Raw genomic sequence first — 12,421 nt, 5'->3', positions numbered from 1 at the left:
CTAAGCATGACAGATTATGCTACATTTTGCTCTGTAATTAATAAGTAATAAATTTTGTAAAGTTCAAAGTTCTTTCTGGAGGACCACTGAAAAGGCCAAAAAAGTGCCATAAGACAGAATAGGGTACAAACCACTGATATATAGAATCAGCATTGCGGCATCTGCAGCTTGCAGGAACTTGGAATTAGCAGCATGGTGTCTGGTTGTGATTGCAGCTCAAACTAATTGCTGATCAGTACATAGAGCAGGCAGAGAAAATGCTGAACGACAAACAACAGGAGCTGAAGGGGGACCCAAAGTGAACTGAAGTGTGCAGCAAGAGTAAGCTTTTTAAACAACAAAGCCTTTGAAGTGAACTTGGATGTTAGCAGAACTGGAAATTCACAGGTTCAAATCCAAGTTGAAGCAGTTTTTTGATGATTTTTTGTGATAGCAACTAAAGTTCCCAATCAGTAGAGTATCTATTGTAATTAATTAGCTAATTATTAGAGGGACCCATTTTTTCTACTTATGTGGGAATTGTTCACTGTATATTTTCCGTTGAATGATGCATGGAAGAAAATTAGACTTGAACGATGAAAAGAAATACCTGCTAAGTACGCGAGTTAAAAAAATGGGGAAATTTTGTTTTCAGATGAATTTTTTCCACATTTGAATGAAAAGAAATGACAAGGCGTATGTTATTAGTTCTGAGGAAGGTAAGGAGAGGATTGGCGCGATATAGCGAGGCCATTTTCCTGCCTCTGTGCTGATTTAATGGTGTACCAGTTTGAGGAGCCTACCAAGCACCATTTTTATGGATAAGACGTCAAAAAAGGACGAAAAAATTACCAAGAAGACATATCTGAAATTGGTCAGTGACATTTTAGTCACAGGGAAGCATTTGGGTCTTTGACCGAAATTCAGATTTAGTTTATAAGGCCCAATTCACTCTGGCATGGCTAAAATACCATGTTACGGAGTTTATCAAGTTTGAAGAATGGACCTCGGAAAGTACTGATTTGAAGCATTTGGATTATGATGCTTAGCCAGATGAAAGCTCATGTCCTGTAGTAGTAAATGTCATAGGAATTTGGAAGGTATGAAGTTAATCTGGAGAAAGCAGTGGCAAATTATTCCACGAATAAGCTGCGTACTTGGAGTGATGATTTGCCCAACAGACTAAAGCCCTGTGTGAAGGCTAGAGGTGACGATTTCGAATGAACATGGGTACCTATATTTTATTTGTTTCTTAATACATTGTTTTCTAATATTTAAATTCATGTAAATCCTGCCTTCTTTATCGAACGTTTTATGGTGTAACAGAACTTATGGCAATACATACTACGTACATATTTAGAAAGCTTGCATTTTGATACTGTTTTGTATCTCAAGTGATGAGAGAGGTCTCATCTTTCACATACTCTACAACCATCGAGTTTTGATTTTGTAAGAAGTCATTGCTGTAAATTAATAGAAATCTCAACACTCACCGCCATGTGTATCTTTTAGAATACACCCATGCCCGAACCCCACAGGCCGCGTGTATCTTTTAGAATACACTTGAGAGGTTGGATCAAATCTTTTATCTCCTCCTTTGACAATCCAAACCCCCACTTGAACATTATTATCAGGGATTCTGCGAGTTCTTTTTCTTCACAAAATCACAAATTTCAACGTTAACTTTGACTGATTTGAGAAAAGTTGTCTTTTAAATTTTCGCTCCACTGATAACAAACAAAGAGCAACAGTGTTTCCAGACGACCCCGTTTCTTGCCCAATTTTATTTTAAATTTTGGGCCAAACTCGCACAGTTCGTACCATATCAGATATCAGTTCCAGTATTCTTTATCATCTTGACAACCTGCTCGTGAGCACGAAGACAGCTCCAAGCATCTCTCTCAGCGAACAACTTTAAAAACTGGATGGATGGTTACACCACAGACACTTCCATTATGTTTTTTTGGAAAATCATAGTTTTTTGGTAGACATTTTACATGGTACTTCTTTTGGCACTCAGAGCATATGCTCAATTTATCAGTTTTCATGACGTGGAATGATATGATGTGGATGAACCGGTTCATTGAGTTTTGATTTGTAAGAAGTCATTGCTGTAAATTATTAGAAATCTTAATGGGAGAGGTCTCATCTTTCACATACTCTACAACCATTGAGTATTTGATCTTTTAAGAAGTCATACTTCTTTTGGCACTCAGAGCATATGCTCAATTTATCAGTTTTCATGACGTGGAATGATATGATGTGGATGAACCGGGTCATTGAGTTTTGATTTTGTAAGAAGTCATTGCTGTAAATTATTAGAAATCTTAATGGGAGAGGTGTCATCTTTCACATACTCTACAACCATTGAGTAGTCCTCTAGGGGTCTGCTGTTGTGGGGAGTTCAGTCTTGTGGGGGTCTGCACTTGTGAGGGAGTCTGATCTCTTAATCGAGGGGACCTTCTGGGTGTTTCAGAACTCTGGGAGACCACTGGGAAGTTCCTTTTACTTTGGGACACAGACAACCCAATAATGGCAGGACTGTCGCTCCCTAGAATTTCAAGAACTTTCTTGTCCACATCATTGAGACGGGCATCTTTCCCCCCGCAGCACCTGTCTTTCTGGCATTGTCCATTTTTGCCTCACATACTCTACAACCATTGAGTATTTGATCTTGTAAGAAGTCATTGCTGTAAATTATTAGAAATCTTAATGGGAGAGGTCTCATCTTCCACATACTCTACAACCATTGAGTATTTGATCTCGTAAGAAGTCATTGCTGTAATTTAATAGAAATCTTCTTTTGGCACTCAGAGCATATGCTCAATTTATCAGCCAGGCGATGGCACGCATGCCAGACATGTAACGTGTATCATTTCGGGGTAGAACACTTGTAGGGACTGTCCGGCCTTTACCATATAGGGCGCCGCGTCTGACAGAAACACACGAAATTTGTCTTCTTTTAAATCAGGAAAAACAGCTCTGAGAGAATCGTTTACAAATCTGGCAGCAGTGGAGTGATTCGTTTTCTCTAAAACTTTACACGAGATCAAGTAAGGATTAACCTACGATTCCCTTGATAGTTTACCAACTATTTAGTTGGCAACATAGCGTCCACAGGCATCCGTTGAACAAGAGCAAGAAGATCAAGCTCTTCCAGCTCTTCTGGTCCGAGGGGTCAGAAGCTGTCTTGGGGTCAGAACAACCATTGAGTATTTGATCTTGTAAGAAGTCATTGCTGTAAATTAATAGAAATCTTGATGAGAGAGGTCTCATCTTTCACATACTCCGCTCTCGTCTAGGTTGTACACATGATGTGGCTTGTTTTCCAAGTTCAATCTTGTTATCTCAGATTTCAATTTGTCGTAAAAATCATAAATAATGAATGGGTCTCCTGTAATTTCTCTTCTGGTTTTTCCAGTGCTTCCGGCTTCTTTATTGTAAGGTTATATCTCTTCTGAAACCTCAGATTTCAATTTGTCGTAAAAATCATAAATAATGAATGGGTCTCCTGTAATTTCTCTTCTGGTTTTTTCCAGTGCTTCCGGCTTCTTTATTGTAAGGTTATATCTCTTCTGAAACCTTAAATACCAGTCATCTCCTGGTCTGTCAAGTCATGGGTAAATGGTGTTGAAATGTTGAAATTGTTGAAGCACGGTTCCTCTTCCAGAACCTTCATGTGAAGGTGTGTGTTGTGTCCATCGAATGCTGTACACAAATTGGAATCACGGCGGCAAAGAGCTTCTACTGTCAGTTTTATTGGTGTCAAAACTCCAACAATTTCTTCTAACACATTGAAATCACGCTCTTCTAATTTTATTTGAAACATGACATCAATTAGAGCTTTCTGAATGCAAGATTTAAGCGCTACAAAACGCTCTATCATGTCCAGCATACTGTTCCATCTTGTCCTGACATCCTGTATAAGAGAAAGCTCCTTACCTTTTTCTTCCCTTACATACTTCTGCAGCACGGTGTCGTTTTTTGTAGATGATCTTTTGAAGTGCACAACTACTTTTCTAACCTTTTTGATATGTCCAGCATACTGTTCCATCTTGTCCTGACATCCAGTATAAGAGAAAGCTCCTTACCTTTTTCTTCCCTTACATACTTCTGCAGCATGGTGTCGTTTTTTGTAGATGATCTTTTGAAGTGCACAACTACTTTTCTAACCTTTTTGAACACTTTACTGATATTGGTGTCCGACGTGAGGTCAGGTACATCATGTTAGTTTACAAATTATCTCTCACAACTCGTCCGTCTTCTGCAGTAGCTATGCCCATCTGAGCTCGATGCCTGAAGAATGCCACAAGTTCAATGAAATTATCTCTCACAACTCGTCCGTCTTCTGCAGTAGCTATGCCCATCTGAGCTCGATGCCTGAAGAATGCCACAAGTTCAATGATGTTGTTCAGTCCCTGTACATATTTTTGGAAGTATCTACACTCATATCCTTCTCTCATGACACTTCGATGGTTGTGAGTTGGATCGAGAGGGAGGCATTGATCACGTTCCTCAAAAGTACGAATGAAGAACAAATATGACTTTCTTACTGTTGAAGCCTTAATCGTTATCTCTTCTCGATACGATGGAATGACGCGTAGAACATCTTTCATACCTTGGAGTCTCATGGCCTTGTTTACAATGTAGCCCCGATGAGCTCTCGTGTTTGTGTCGTATCCATGAACATTGGATACATGCACATGTTGTGGGTCCAGTATGTTACGTAAGGTAACTTGGAGTCTCATGGCCTTGTTTACAATGTAGCCCCGATGAGCTCTCGTGTTTGTGTCGTATCCATGAACATTGGATACATGCACATGTATCCAATGTTCATGGATACGACGTTCATGGAATCATGTGCACAATGGTTCTTACAGTCCATTTCTTTGTCCGATGACTAATACGATAGTAACTCATCATTCTATCCAGGAAGTCAACGCCACCCATATTTTCCTTGTGTGCCCCATGTGTGAATTCGGATGTACGGTCTGTCCTTCTTTGACCATCGTGTGCAGGTGCCCAGGGGATTAGCACCTTCTTGAGTTGAAATTGTGGTAAGTGGCTTGTTGTCGAGCCATTTGACCAGACACACTTGGCCATCTGATCGTACAGAATCCCCTAATCCAGTCCTTGCCTGCCATCTTAGTGGTCTTGCTAAAGCTATGCTTGACATTGTTTTTTTCCGCTAATTCATACGCCAAGCACTGAAGGTCTTTGAGGGTAATTCCGTAAAAACGGGTTTCCATGGAAAGAATGTGATCGACAATCTCTTGCTCCTCATTAAAGATTGGTTTATGGTTTATAGTTACCAAGTTTCTTCCTAGCATCAGTAACACTCTTGTTCTTGTTCAGAATTCTTCTCTCTAGGGTGCTGCTCCTGGGAACATTGAATAATTTGGCCGCACCATTTACACTCATTTTCTGTAACCGCACTACTGCTATGGCCTATGGCCCTCTCCATTCATTTTGAATCCCACTTTTGGTACTGTGACTTCCTTTGATACTTGGACACCGTGGTGCTTTTCAGCTCATTTGGTGAAGTGTTCACAGTTATAGAGGGTAAAAAATGTTTCCATGGAAATAATGTGAATGTTGGGAAGGTACCTACTTTTGCTGCTCATCAGGAAATGAAAAATGAAGTCCAAAAGGTCCATGATTCGGTTGCGGGGTGTGTTCTGGGCAATCATGTCTCTCCTGTACATGATCCACCCTGCTGCCACAGCCACAGCGAAGTCAATCATGTGCACAATGGTTCTTACAGTCCATTTCTTTGTCCGATGACTAATACGATAGTAACTCATCATTCTATCCAGGAAGTCAACGCTACCCATATTTTTCTCTGTCCTTCTTTGACCATCGTGTGTAGGTGCCCAGGGGATTAGCACTTTCTTGAGTTGAAATTGTGGTAAGTGGCTTGTTGTCGAGCCATTTGGTGAAGTGTTCACAGTTATAGAGGGTAAAAAATGTTTCCATGGAAATAATGTTAATGTTGGGAAGGTACCTACTTTTGCTGCTCATCAGGAAATGAAAACGTGCTTACCTAGGAATCTTCCTGTAGGTAGGGACTCAGTTCTGTTGTGAGAACTCTACATTGTTCTTCAGGTCGTCTGAGGAATAATGGACACTTGGAAACACAAGCCTCTCCTTCAGATTGTCCTGGGAACATTGACAAAGGGGGATCTAATCACCATCAACTAATCACTGAGGCTACTACATTATACCTAATATGTACCTACATACTTAGTTACCTCTAATCACCATCAACTAATCACTGAGGCTACTACATTATACCTAATATGTACCTACATACTTAGTTACCTAGGATAAAAATCAAAATTATAAACAAAACCAGTGGCACAATCAGCGAGACACCAAATTTTGTAACCTCTTTTTACAGGTTTTAGAGGCATAATATATTGCTTCATTACAGAGCGCCTTTGAATCCTATCATGGATTCATCAGTGGAGAGCCTTTAGATGGACGGTAGACCAACATTGAATTATTTCTAATATTGTCAAGTAAAGGTATTGTCTGACTACCTAATTACCTTATTCTTTTCTTTACATTGGCTTTCCATGATTGCAACTTTCTTGGCTTTACAGAGCGCCTTTGAATCCTATCATGGATTCATCAGTGGAGAGCCTTTAGATGGACGGTAGACCAACATTGAATTATTTCTAATATTGTCAAGTAAAGGTATTGTCTGACTACCTAATTACCTTATTCTTTTCTTTACATTGGATTTCCATGATTGCAACTTTCTTGGCTTCTTTGTTGTAAAGCGAAGAAAAAAGAAGGTTAAAAGAGAAGAGCCGAAACAAGAAAACAGACTAGGTGAGAGAAGAAAGAAAAAGTTTATTTTCCTTATACCTATTGTTACCTAATTGTTACATCAATAAACCTGATCTACGGCTTTTGCCATTTGTATGTAAAGTGAACTCCTTTTCTTTCTTCTCTCACCTAGTCTGTTTTCTTGTTTCGGCTCTTCTCTTTTAACCTTTTTTCTTCGCTTTACAACATCTTTCTCGGCTTCTCATTTTCTCCAATTGGCTGTACGGAAATATCCATGATCGCTGGTGATAGGTACCTCCATTAAAATATTTACTAAACTTTTCGCTTTTAAAATTCAATAAATTATTAAATCAAAAGTTAAAATCTAATCTTTTAACACTGAATCTGAATGAGCACAATACTGATAACAGCATGAAAGTAGCTCTTTCCTGAGGCTAGAAAATCAAAACAATGAGTCACGTGGTCCAGAATCTAAGCGCTCTGATTGGTTCTCGGAGAGAGTTCATTTTGAAGCCAAACAGAAGATGGAGAGAGAACGGTTTGAAGAAAAACGCGTTTTTTTCATAGCGAATAAGTAGGAGAGAGAACTCGATTTGAAAGGAACTGTTTCTAGGAATAGAAAGAGCTTTAAAATCCAATTCCAGGGGTACCAATATCTCATTTTTGAAAAAATTGGAGAGAGCACATTTTGATACTAGAGCCCTCATATACGACCTCAGGTCTGAGGAGGTTGTATGTATTTCCTAAGGAGCTCAAGTAGTAAGATGGAGAGAGAACGGTTTGAAGAAAAACGCGTTTTTTCATAGCGAATAAGTAGGAGAGAGAACTCGATTTGAAAGGAACTGTTTCAAGGAATAGAAAGAGCTTTAATATCCAATTCCAGGGGTACCAATATCTCATTTTTGAAAAAATTGGAGGGAGCACATTTTGATACTAGAGCCCTCATATACGACCTCAGGTCTGAGGAGGTTATATGTATTTCCTAAGGAGCTCAAGTAGTAGTACCTTATACCTCCATGGTGTTAACAAAAAAGAAAAAAGTTGTCGAGATTAGAAGGTTAGGAGAAAAATATGGGAGAAAAAAAAAATCCCCTTCCTCCAGATTTTTGTGGGATTTTTTAGTAAAAATCTCGCCCTCACATTAGGCCCCTGTGCCAGATCCCAAAACTGAGGTTATGTTTATAACAACACATAGATTTATATAATGTACCTAACTATGTAACAATCACATGTTTGATCACATGACCATGACACTCATATTCTCATTCTATTATATATCGAATGAGAATATGAGATTCTGGATTTTCTCCAAGTTCTGTTACCCTGTCTTGGTGCTTTTAACCACAATACCAGTTGGTAAATGCACGATGCATCCCTAACCACCCAAAAGTTACATATTACGACCGATGAAACCCGTCTGTTGAATCCTCTCATCCTCCGCAGCTGACCAATCTGACTAGAAGTATGTTCAAGGCTGCCGGAACAGTATGATGATCACTAGAATAGTAACTAACGTGGTCCACTCGACGTGGTATTCCCCCGAACTCTGGGAATGTCCGAACTCTGGGAATAATAACTTGGTGGACTTTCATTGTTCCTTTAAAAGGAATTATCTTCTCTTTTTCGATATGGCTTTCAATATTTTGGATATCTGAATTCTCAATGATGGGGCAATCAATTTTGCGTAGGGCTTCATTCAAATGGTTGACAAAATATACTTCAAATGTGTCTACATCTAACGGTTGCATCCTATGCGTGCAGTGTGGTGGGAAGCAGAGCAGCACCACATTATTATCGCGCGCCATCTTGATGAGCTCGAGGTTTTTTGTATGTGAAGCATGTCCGTCCAAGAGCAGGAGCACAGGTTTGGTGGGTCAGCTGCGGAGGATGAGAGGATTCACATATGGAAAATTCAGTATACTTATTATCAGAAGTTTTTCCTGTATAAAAATCAAAATTATAAACAAAACCAGTGGCACAATCAGCGAGACACCAAATTTTGTAACCTCTTTTTACAGGTTTTAGAGGCATAATTCAGTATACTTATTATCAGAAGTTTTTCCTGTATAAAAATCAAAATTATAAACAAAACCAGTGGCACAATCAGCGAGACACCAAATATTGTAACCTCTTTTTACAGGTTTTAGAGGCATAATATATTGCTTCATTACAGAGCGCTTAGTTACCTAGGTAGGTAGGTAGGTACCTAGCTAAATACCTAGGTAGGTACCTACTTATTTACTGTCACAGCAAATACCAGATTAACTACACTTACACTGTACACTACACTATTTAATACAACCTTCTTTTAATCTCCAAACCAAAAATTAGATTGTTCTTATGGTAAACTATAGGAACAAAAAGTGCGGGCAAATTGAACAATCAGTTGTTCAAATTGCCCGAAGTGGGATAAAAAAATGAAAAAAAAAAAAATATATATATATATATTTCGGCTCCCTCGTATTCATCCCCACTGACCTCTCCTTCTTCTCTTCCCTCCATGGTTTAAGAACAATAATAATAACACTGAATTAAATGTCAATTCGTTTAATAAGACAAGGGGTTTATTTTTAAGAGTGGAAAGAGGGACTCCAGGGACAGCCATAATGAGGTGCTTACACGAGGTTACTACTTACAGGTTACAGGTGAGGTCAGTTGAAATTATAGAATCCAATAATTTCGTCGCCATGTTTTATTGAGGTGGCGTTTGATAGGTATTAGGTAGGAGTATAAATAAGTGACACGGAGATAGAAGTTATGTACAATAAGACGAAACGTATATTTTATACAGACAGAACAAATAGGACAGAACAAATAGGAACAAATAGGCAGAAATGTGGTCTTCAAGCTAATGACACTAACCTATAAATCTTCATAACAACACTTACAGTGTCGCCTAACATACCTGGTATTCCCCCGAACTCTGGGAATAATAACTTGGTGGACTTTCATTGTTCCTTTAAAAGGAATTATCTTCTCTTTTTCGATATGGCTTTCAATATTTTGGATATCTGAATTCTCAATGATGGGGCAATCAATTTTTGCGTAGGGCTTCATTCAAATGGTTGACAAATACTTCAAATGTGTCTACATCTTTACCCTCAGCTACCAACCTATCCGCTGTTCGTTTCACTGTGCCCCCAATCCCATCATGAGCTCCCTTCACATGTCCAGCCTCAAGGTAGTTCCAGGTACACAGCTTGATAGATGGTAGAAATTTGTTCACTTTAGTCAAGAGGTAAAACATGAGTTTAATTCTATACTGGCTGGATGAACTGTCTGTTACTATATGAATAGACTTCCATTTCCACACATACTCATACTAGTTTATGTTTATGTGAACAGGTCAGGTTTTTGCGGGCTGAGGGTTGTCCTCAAAATCCGAGTCTGAATCCTCTGCTGGAGGATCTACATGAATCAGATGATTTTTGATGGACAATTTGAAGTCCAAAAGGTCCATGATTCGGTTGCGGGGTGTGTTCTGGGCAATCATGTCTCTCCTGTACATGATCCACCCTGCTGCCACAGCGAAGTCAATCATGTGCACAATGGTTCTTACAGTCCATTTCTTTGTCCGATGACTAATACGATAGTAACTCATCATTCTATCCAGGAAGTCAACGCCACCCATATTTTCCTTGTGTGCCCCATGTGTGAATTCGGATGTACGGTCTGTCCTTCTTTGACCATCGTGTGCAGGTGCCCAGGGGATTAGCACCTTCTTGAGTTGAAATTGTGGTAAGTGGCTTGTTGTCGAGCCATTTGACCAGACACACTTGGCCATCTGATCGTACAGAATCCCCTAATCCAGTCCTTGCCTGCCATCTTAGTGGTCTTGCTAAAGCTATGCTTGACATTGTTTTTTTCCGCTAATTCATACGCCAAGCACTGAAGGTCTTTGAGGGTAATTCCGTAAAAACGGGTTTCCATGGAAAGAATGTGATCGACAATCTCTTGCTCCTCATTAAAGATTGGTTTATGGTTTATAGTTACCAAGTTTCTTCCTAGCATCAGTAACACTCTTGTTCTTGTTCAGAATTCTTCTCTCTAGGGTGCTGCTCCTGGGAACATTGAATAATTTGGCCGCACCAGAAGAAGAAGAAGAAGAAGAAAAAGAAGAAGAGACTTTTTACGAAAATGACAACATTGATGGCAACATTTTTCAAAACGGATATGACATAGGTAAGTTGTTGTAAAGCGAAGAACAAGGTTAAAAGAGAAGAGCCGAAACAAGAAAACAGACTAGGTGAGAGAAGAAAGAAAAGGAGTTCACTTTACAAGCAATTGGCAAAAGCCGTAGAGCAGGTTTATTGATGTAACAATTAGGTAACAATAGGTATAAGGAAAATAAACAAAATGAATACATAGCTAAGTTGTCAGTCTCAATTTTGCGGATTGGACCAATAAAGTCCAGAAAACTAAATAACTAAAAGTATCAGTCTTGGACGTGTCGTTCGGACCAATAAAGTCCATGGAACTAGAGTAGATAAAAATAAGGGTATCGCGCTTTTGGCAGGAATTGAGATAATAAAAAAAAAAAAACAAATATGTAGGAATAGATTGTCGGTCCGGCCTCGAACGGGGGAACCCCAGGCCGCGGGGAACGCCAACCAGGCGCCCGGTGTCGTCTCGAGGACCCAGAATTCACGTGCACGAGGAGACGGACCAACGGAGATCGAGACCAAGATATACAAAAAGACAAACGTAGGGGTAGACAACAGAAAAAGGAAGAGGGGGAAGGAACCTCCGATCTTCACGGACCGAGTCGAGAGCCAGTCAGAGAGTACAGTCGCGTTTAAATTATGGTTCCTGCGCTCGTTTCTTGTACTTCTTCGGTCGCCCCCGCGGAAGTCGTCTCGGTCTTCTCCGAGGGTAGGTCGGCGGAATGAAGTCGACATTCGAGGCTACCCAGCCGATGACCGCAGCCACAGTGTCCACGGTGCGTTGTCCGGTCTGTTCGATGCTGTCCCCATGTGGAAGCGAAAGGACACCACGGGTCGGACACCGCTCCAATCCTCGGAGTCCGAATCGGACGTTGCCTCGCGCCGGTCCTGGTGTTGTGGTTCCGCCGCGGGAGTAGTAGGTACGTCCGAATGTCTGAATCGGTATCCGACATAAAGGGTACCGCGTCCGGGTCCTCAAATGTGATGCTGATGCGGGGTCCACGTGGGGTGAGCTCCACATCCGGGACCAGTTCGAAGTGGGCCGCAGGGGGGTTCGGACGCGGTGGTCACGACGGTATCGGAGATGTCGCCGGAGATGGTAAGGGCGACGTGGCGCGCGAGGGCGTCGGAGATGGAGCAGCCGAAGTTGTCGGAGAGGCGGCGCTCGACGAGGAAGCCGAGGATGAAACAGCCGAAGACGAAGAAGAAGGCGAGGAAGACGACGAAGGAGAGGGGGTCGTCGGGGATGTGGGCCCCGTCGGGCTTCGCACCGACGAACGTGACGGCGGAGTGGGGGGAGGTGTCTCAGCTAGGTGGTATAGCTCCCGCCGGAGTCTATACAAGCTGGGCCCGTCCCTCCGGGAATTTTTTAGCCCGTAGTTTATTCGATCGTGATTAGAGAAAATCAGTACCTAATTACCTATGTACGAGGCCCGTCCCTCCGGGAATTTTTTAGCCCGTAGTTTATTCGATCGTGATTAGAG

At 40.9% G+C, this 12,421-nt stretch overlaps 2 protein-coding genes across 5 annotated transcripts in view; one reads left to right on the top strand and one right to left on the bottom strand.

The window, feature by feature from the left end:
* Positions 1 to 12,421, top strand: part of LOC103517201 (ribosome-recycling factor, mitochondrial) — a 36,177-nt gene that overhangs the window by 11,409 nt on the left and 12,347 nt on the right. Inside the window, exon 4 of one of the 2 annotated variants that reach the window (XM_017447369.2) lies at positions 216 to 321. In XM_017447369.2, coding sequence (XP_017302858.1) covers positions 216 to 302 — 87 coding nt within the window. In that variant the 3' untranslated portion in view covers positions 303 to 321. Of the gene's footprint in view, positions 1 to 215; positions 1,269 to 12,421 lie in introns of those variants that run through there. The other variant, XM_008482224.3, reaches the window with a different exon arrangement.
* LOC113470724 lies at positions 5,756 to 10,857 on the bottom strand. Of its 3 annotated transcripts, none has more exons than XM_026829385.1 (2): positions 8,961 to 10,857; positions 5,756 to 6,230 (listed from the first exon to the last, which is right to left on the bottom strand). In XM_026829385.1, the coding sequence occupies exon 1, from the start codon at positions 10,556 to 10,558 to the stop codon at positions 10,121 to 10,123; it is 438 nt and encodes a 145-aa protein (XP_026685186.1). In that variant the 5' UTR covers positions 10,559 to 10,857; the 3' UTR covers positions 5,756 to 6,230; positions 8,961 to 10,120. The 3 variants fall into 3 exon arrangements, with proteins under 3 accessions (XP_026685186.1, XP_026685188.1, XP_026685187.1); XM_026829387.1 differs by having other exon boundaries at positions 5,756 to 6,203; positions 9,005 to 10,857; XM_026829386.1 differs by lacking the exon at positions 5,756 to 6,230 and adding an exon at positions 6,240 to 6,300.

The sequence above is a fragment of the Diaphorina citri genome, unplaced genomic scaffold (genome assembly GCF_000475195.1).
Source record: "Diaphorina citri unplaced genomic scaffold, Diaci psyllid genome assembly version 1.1 scaffold1779, whole genome shotgun sequence".
Classification (NCBI taxonomy): domain Eukaryota; kingdom Metazoa; phylum Arthropoda; class Insecta; order Hemiptera; family Psyllidae; genus Diaphorina; species Diaphorina citri.
The sequence above is the reverse complement of the archived record's forward strand: the minus strand, read 5'-3'. Positions and strand labels throughout refer to the sequence as shown.

What these genes read in the sequence shown, in the direction of transcription:
- LOC113470724 (XM_026829385.1), bottom strand. Translation starts at nt 10,558, where the DNA reads ATGGCCAAGTGTGTCTGGTCAAATGGCTCGACAACAAGCCACTTACCA.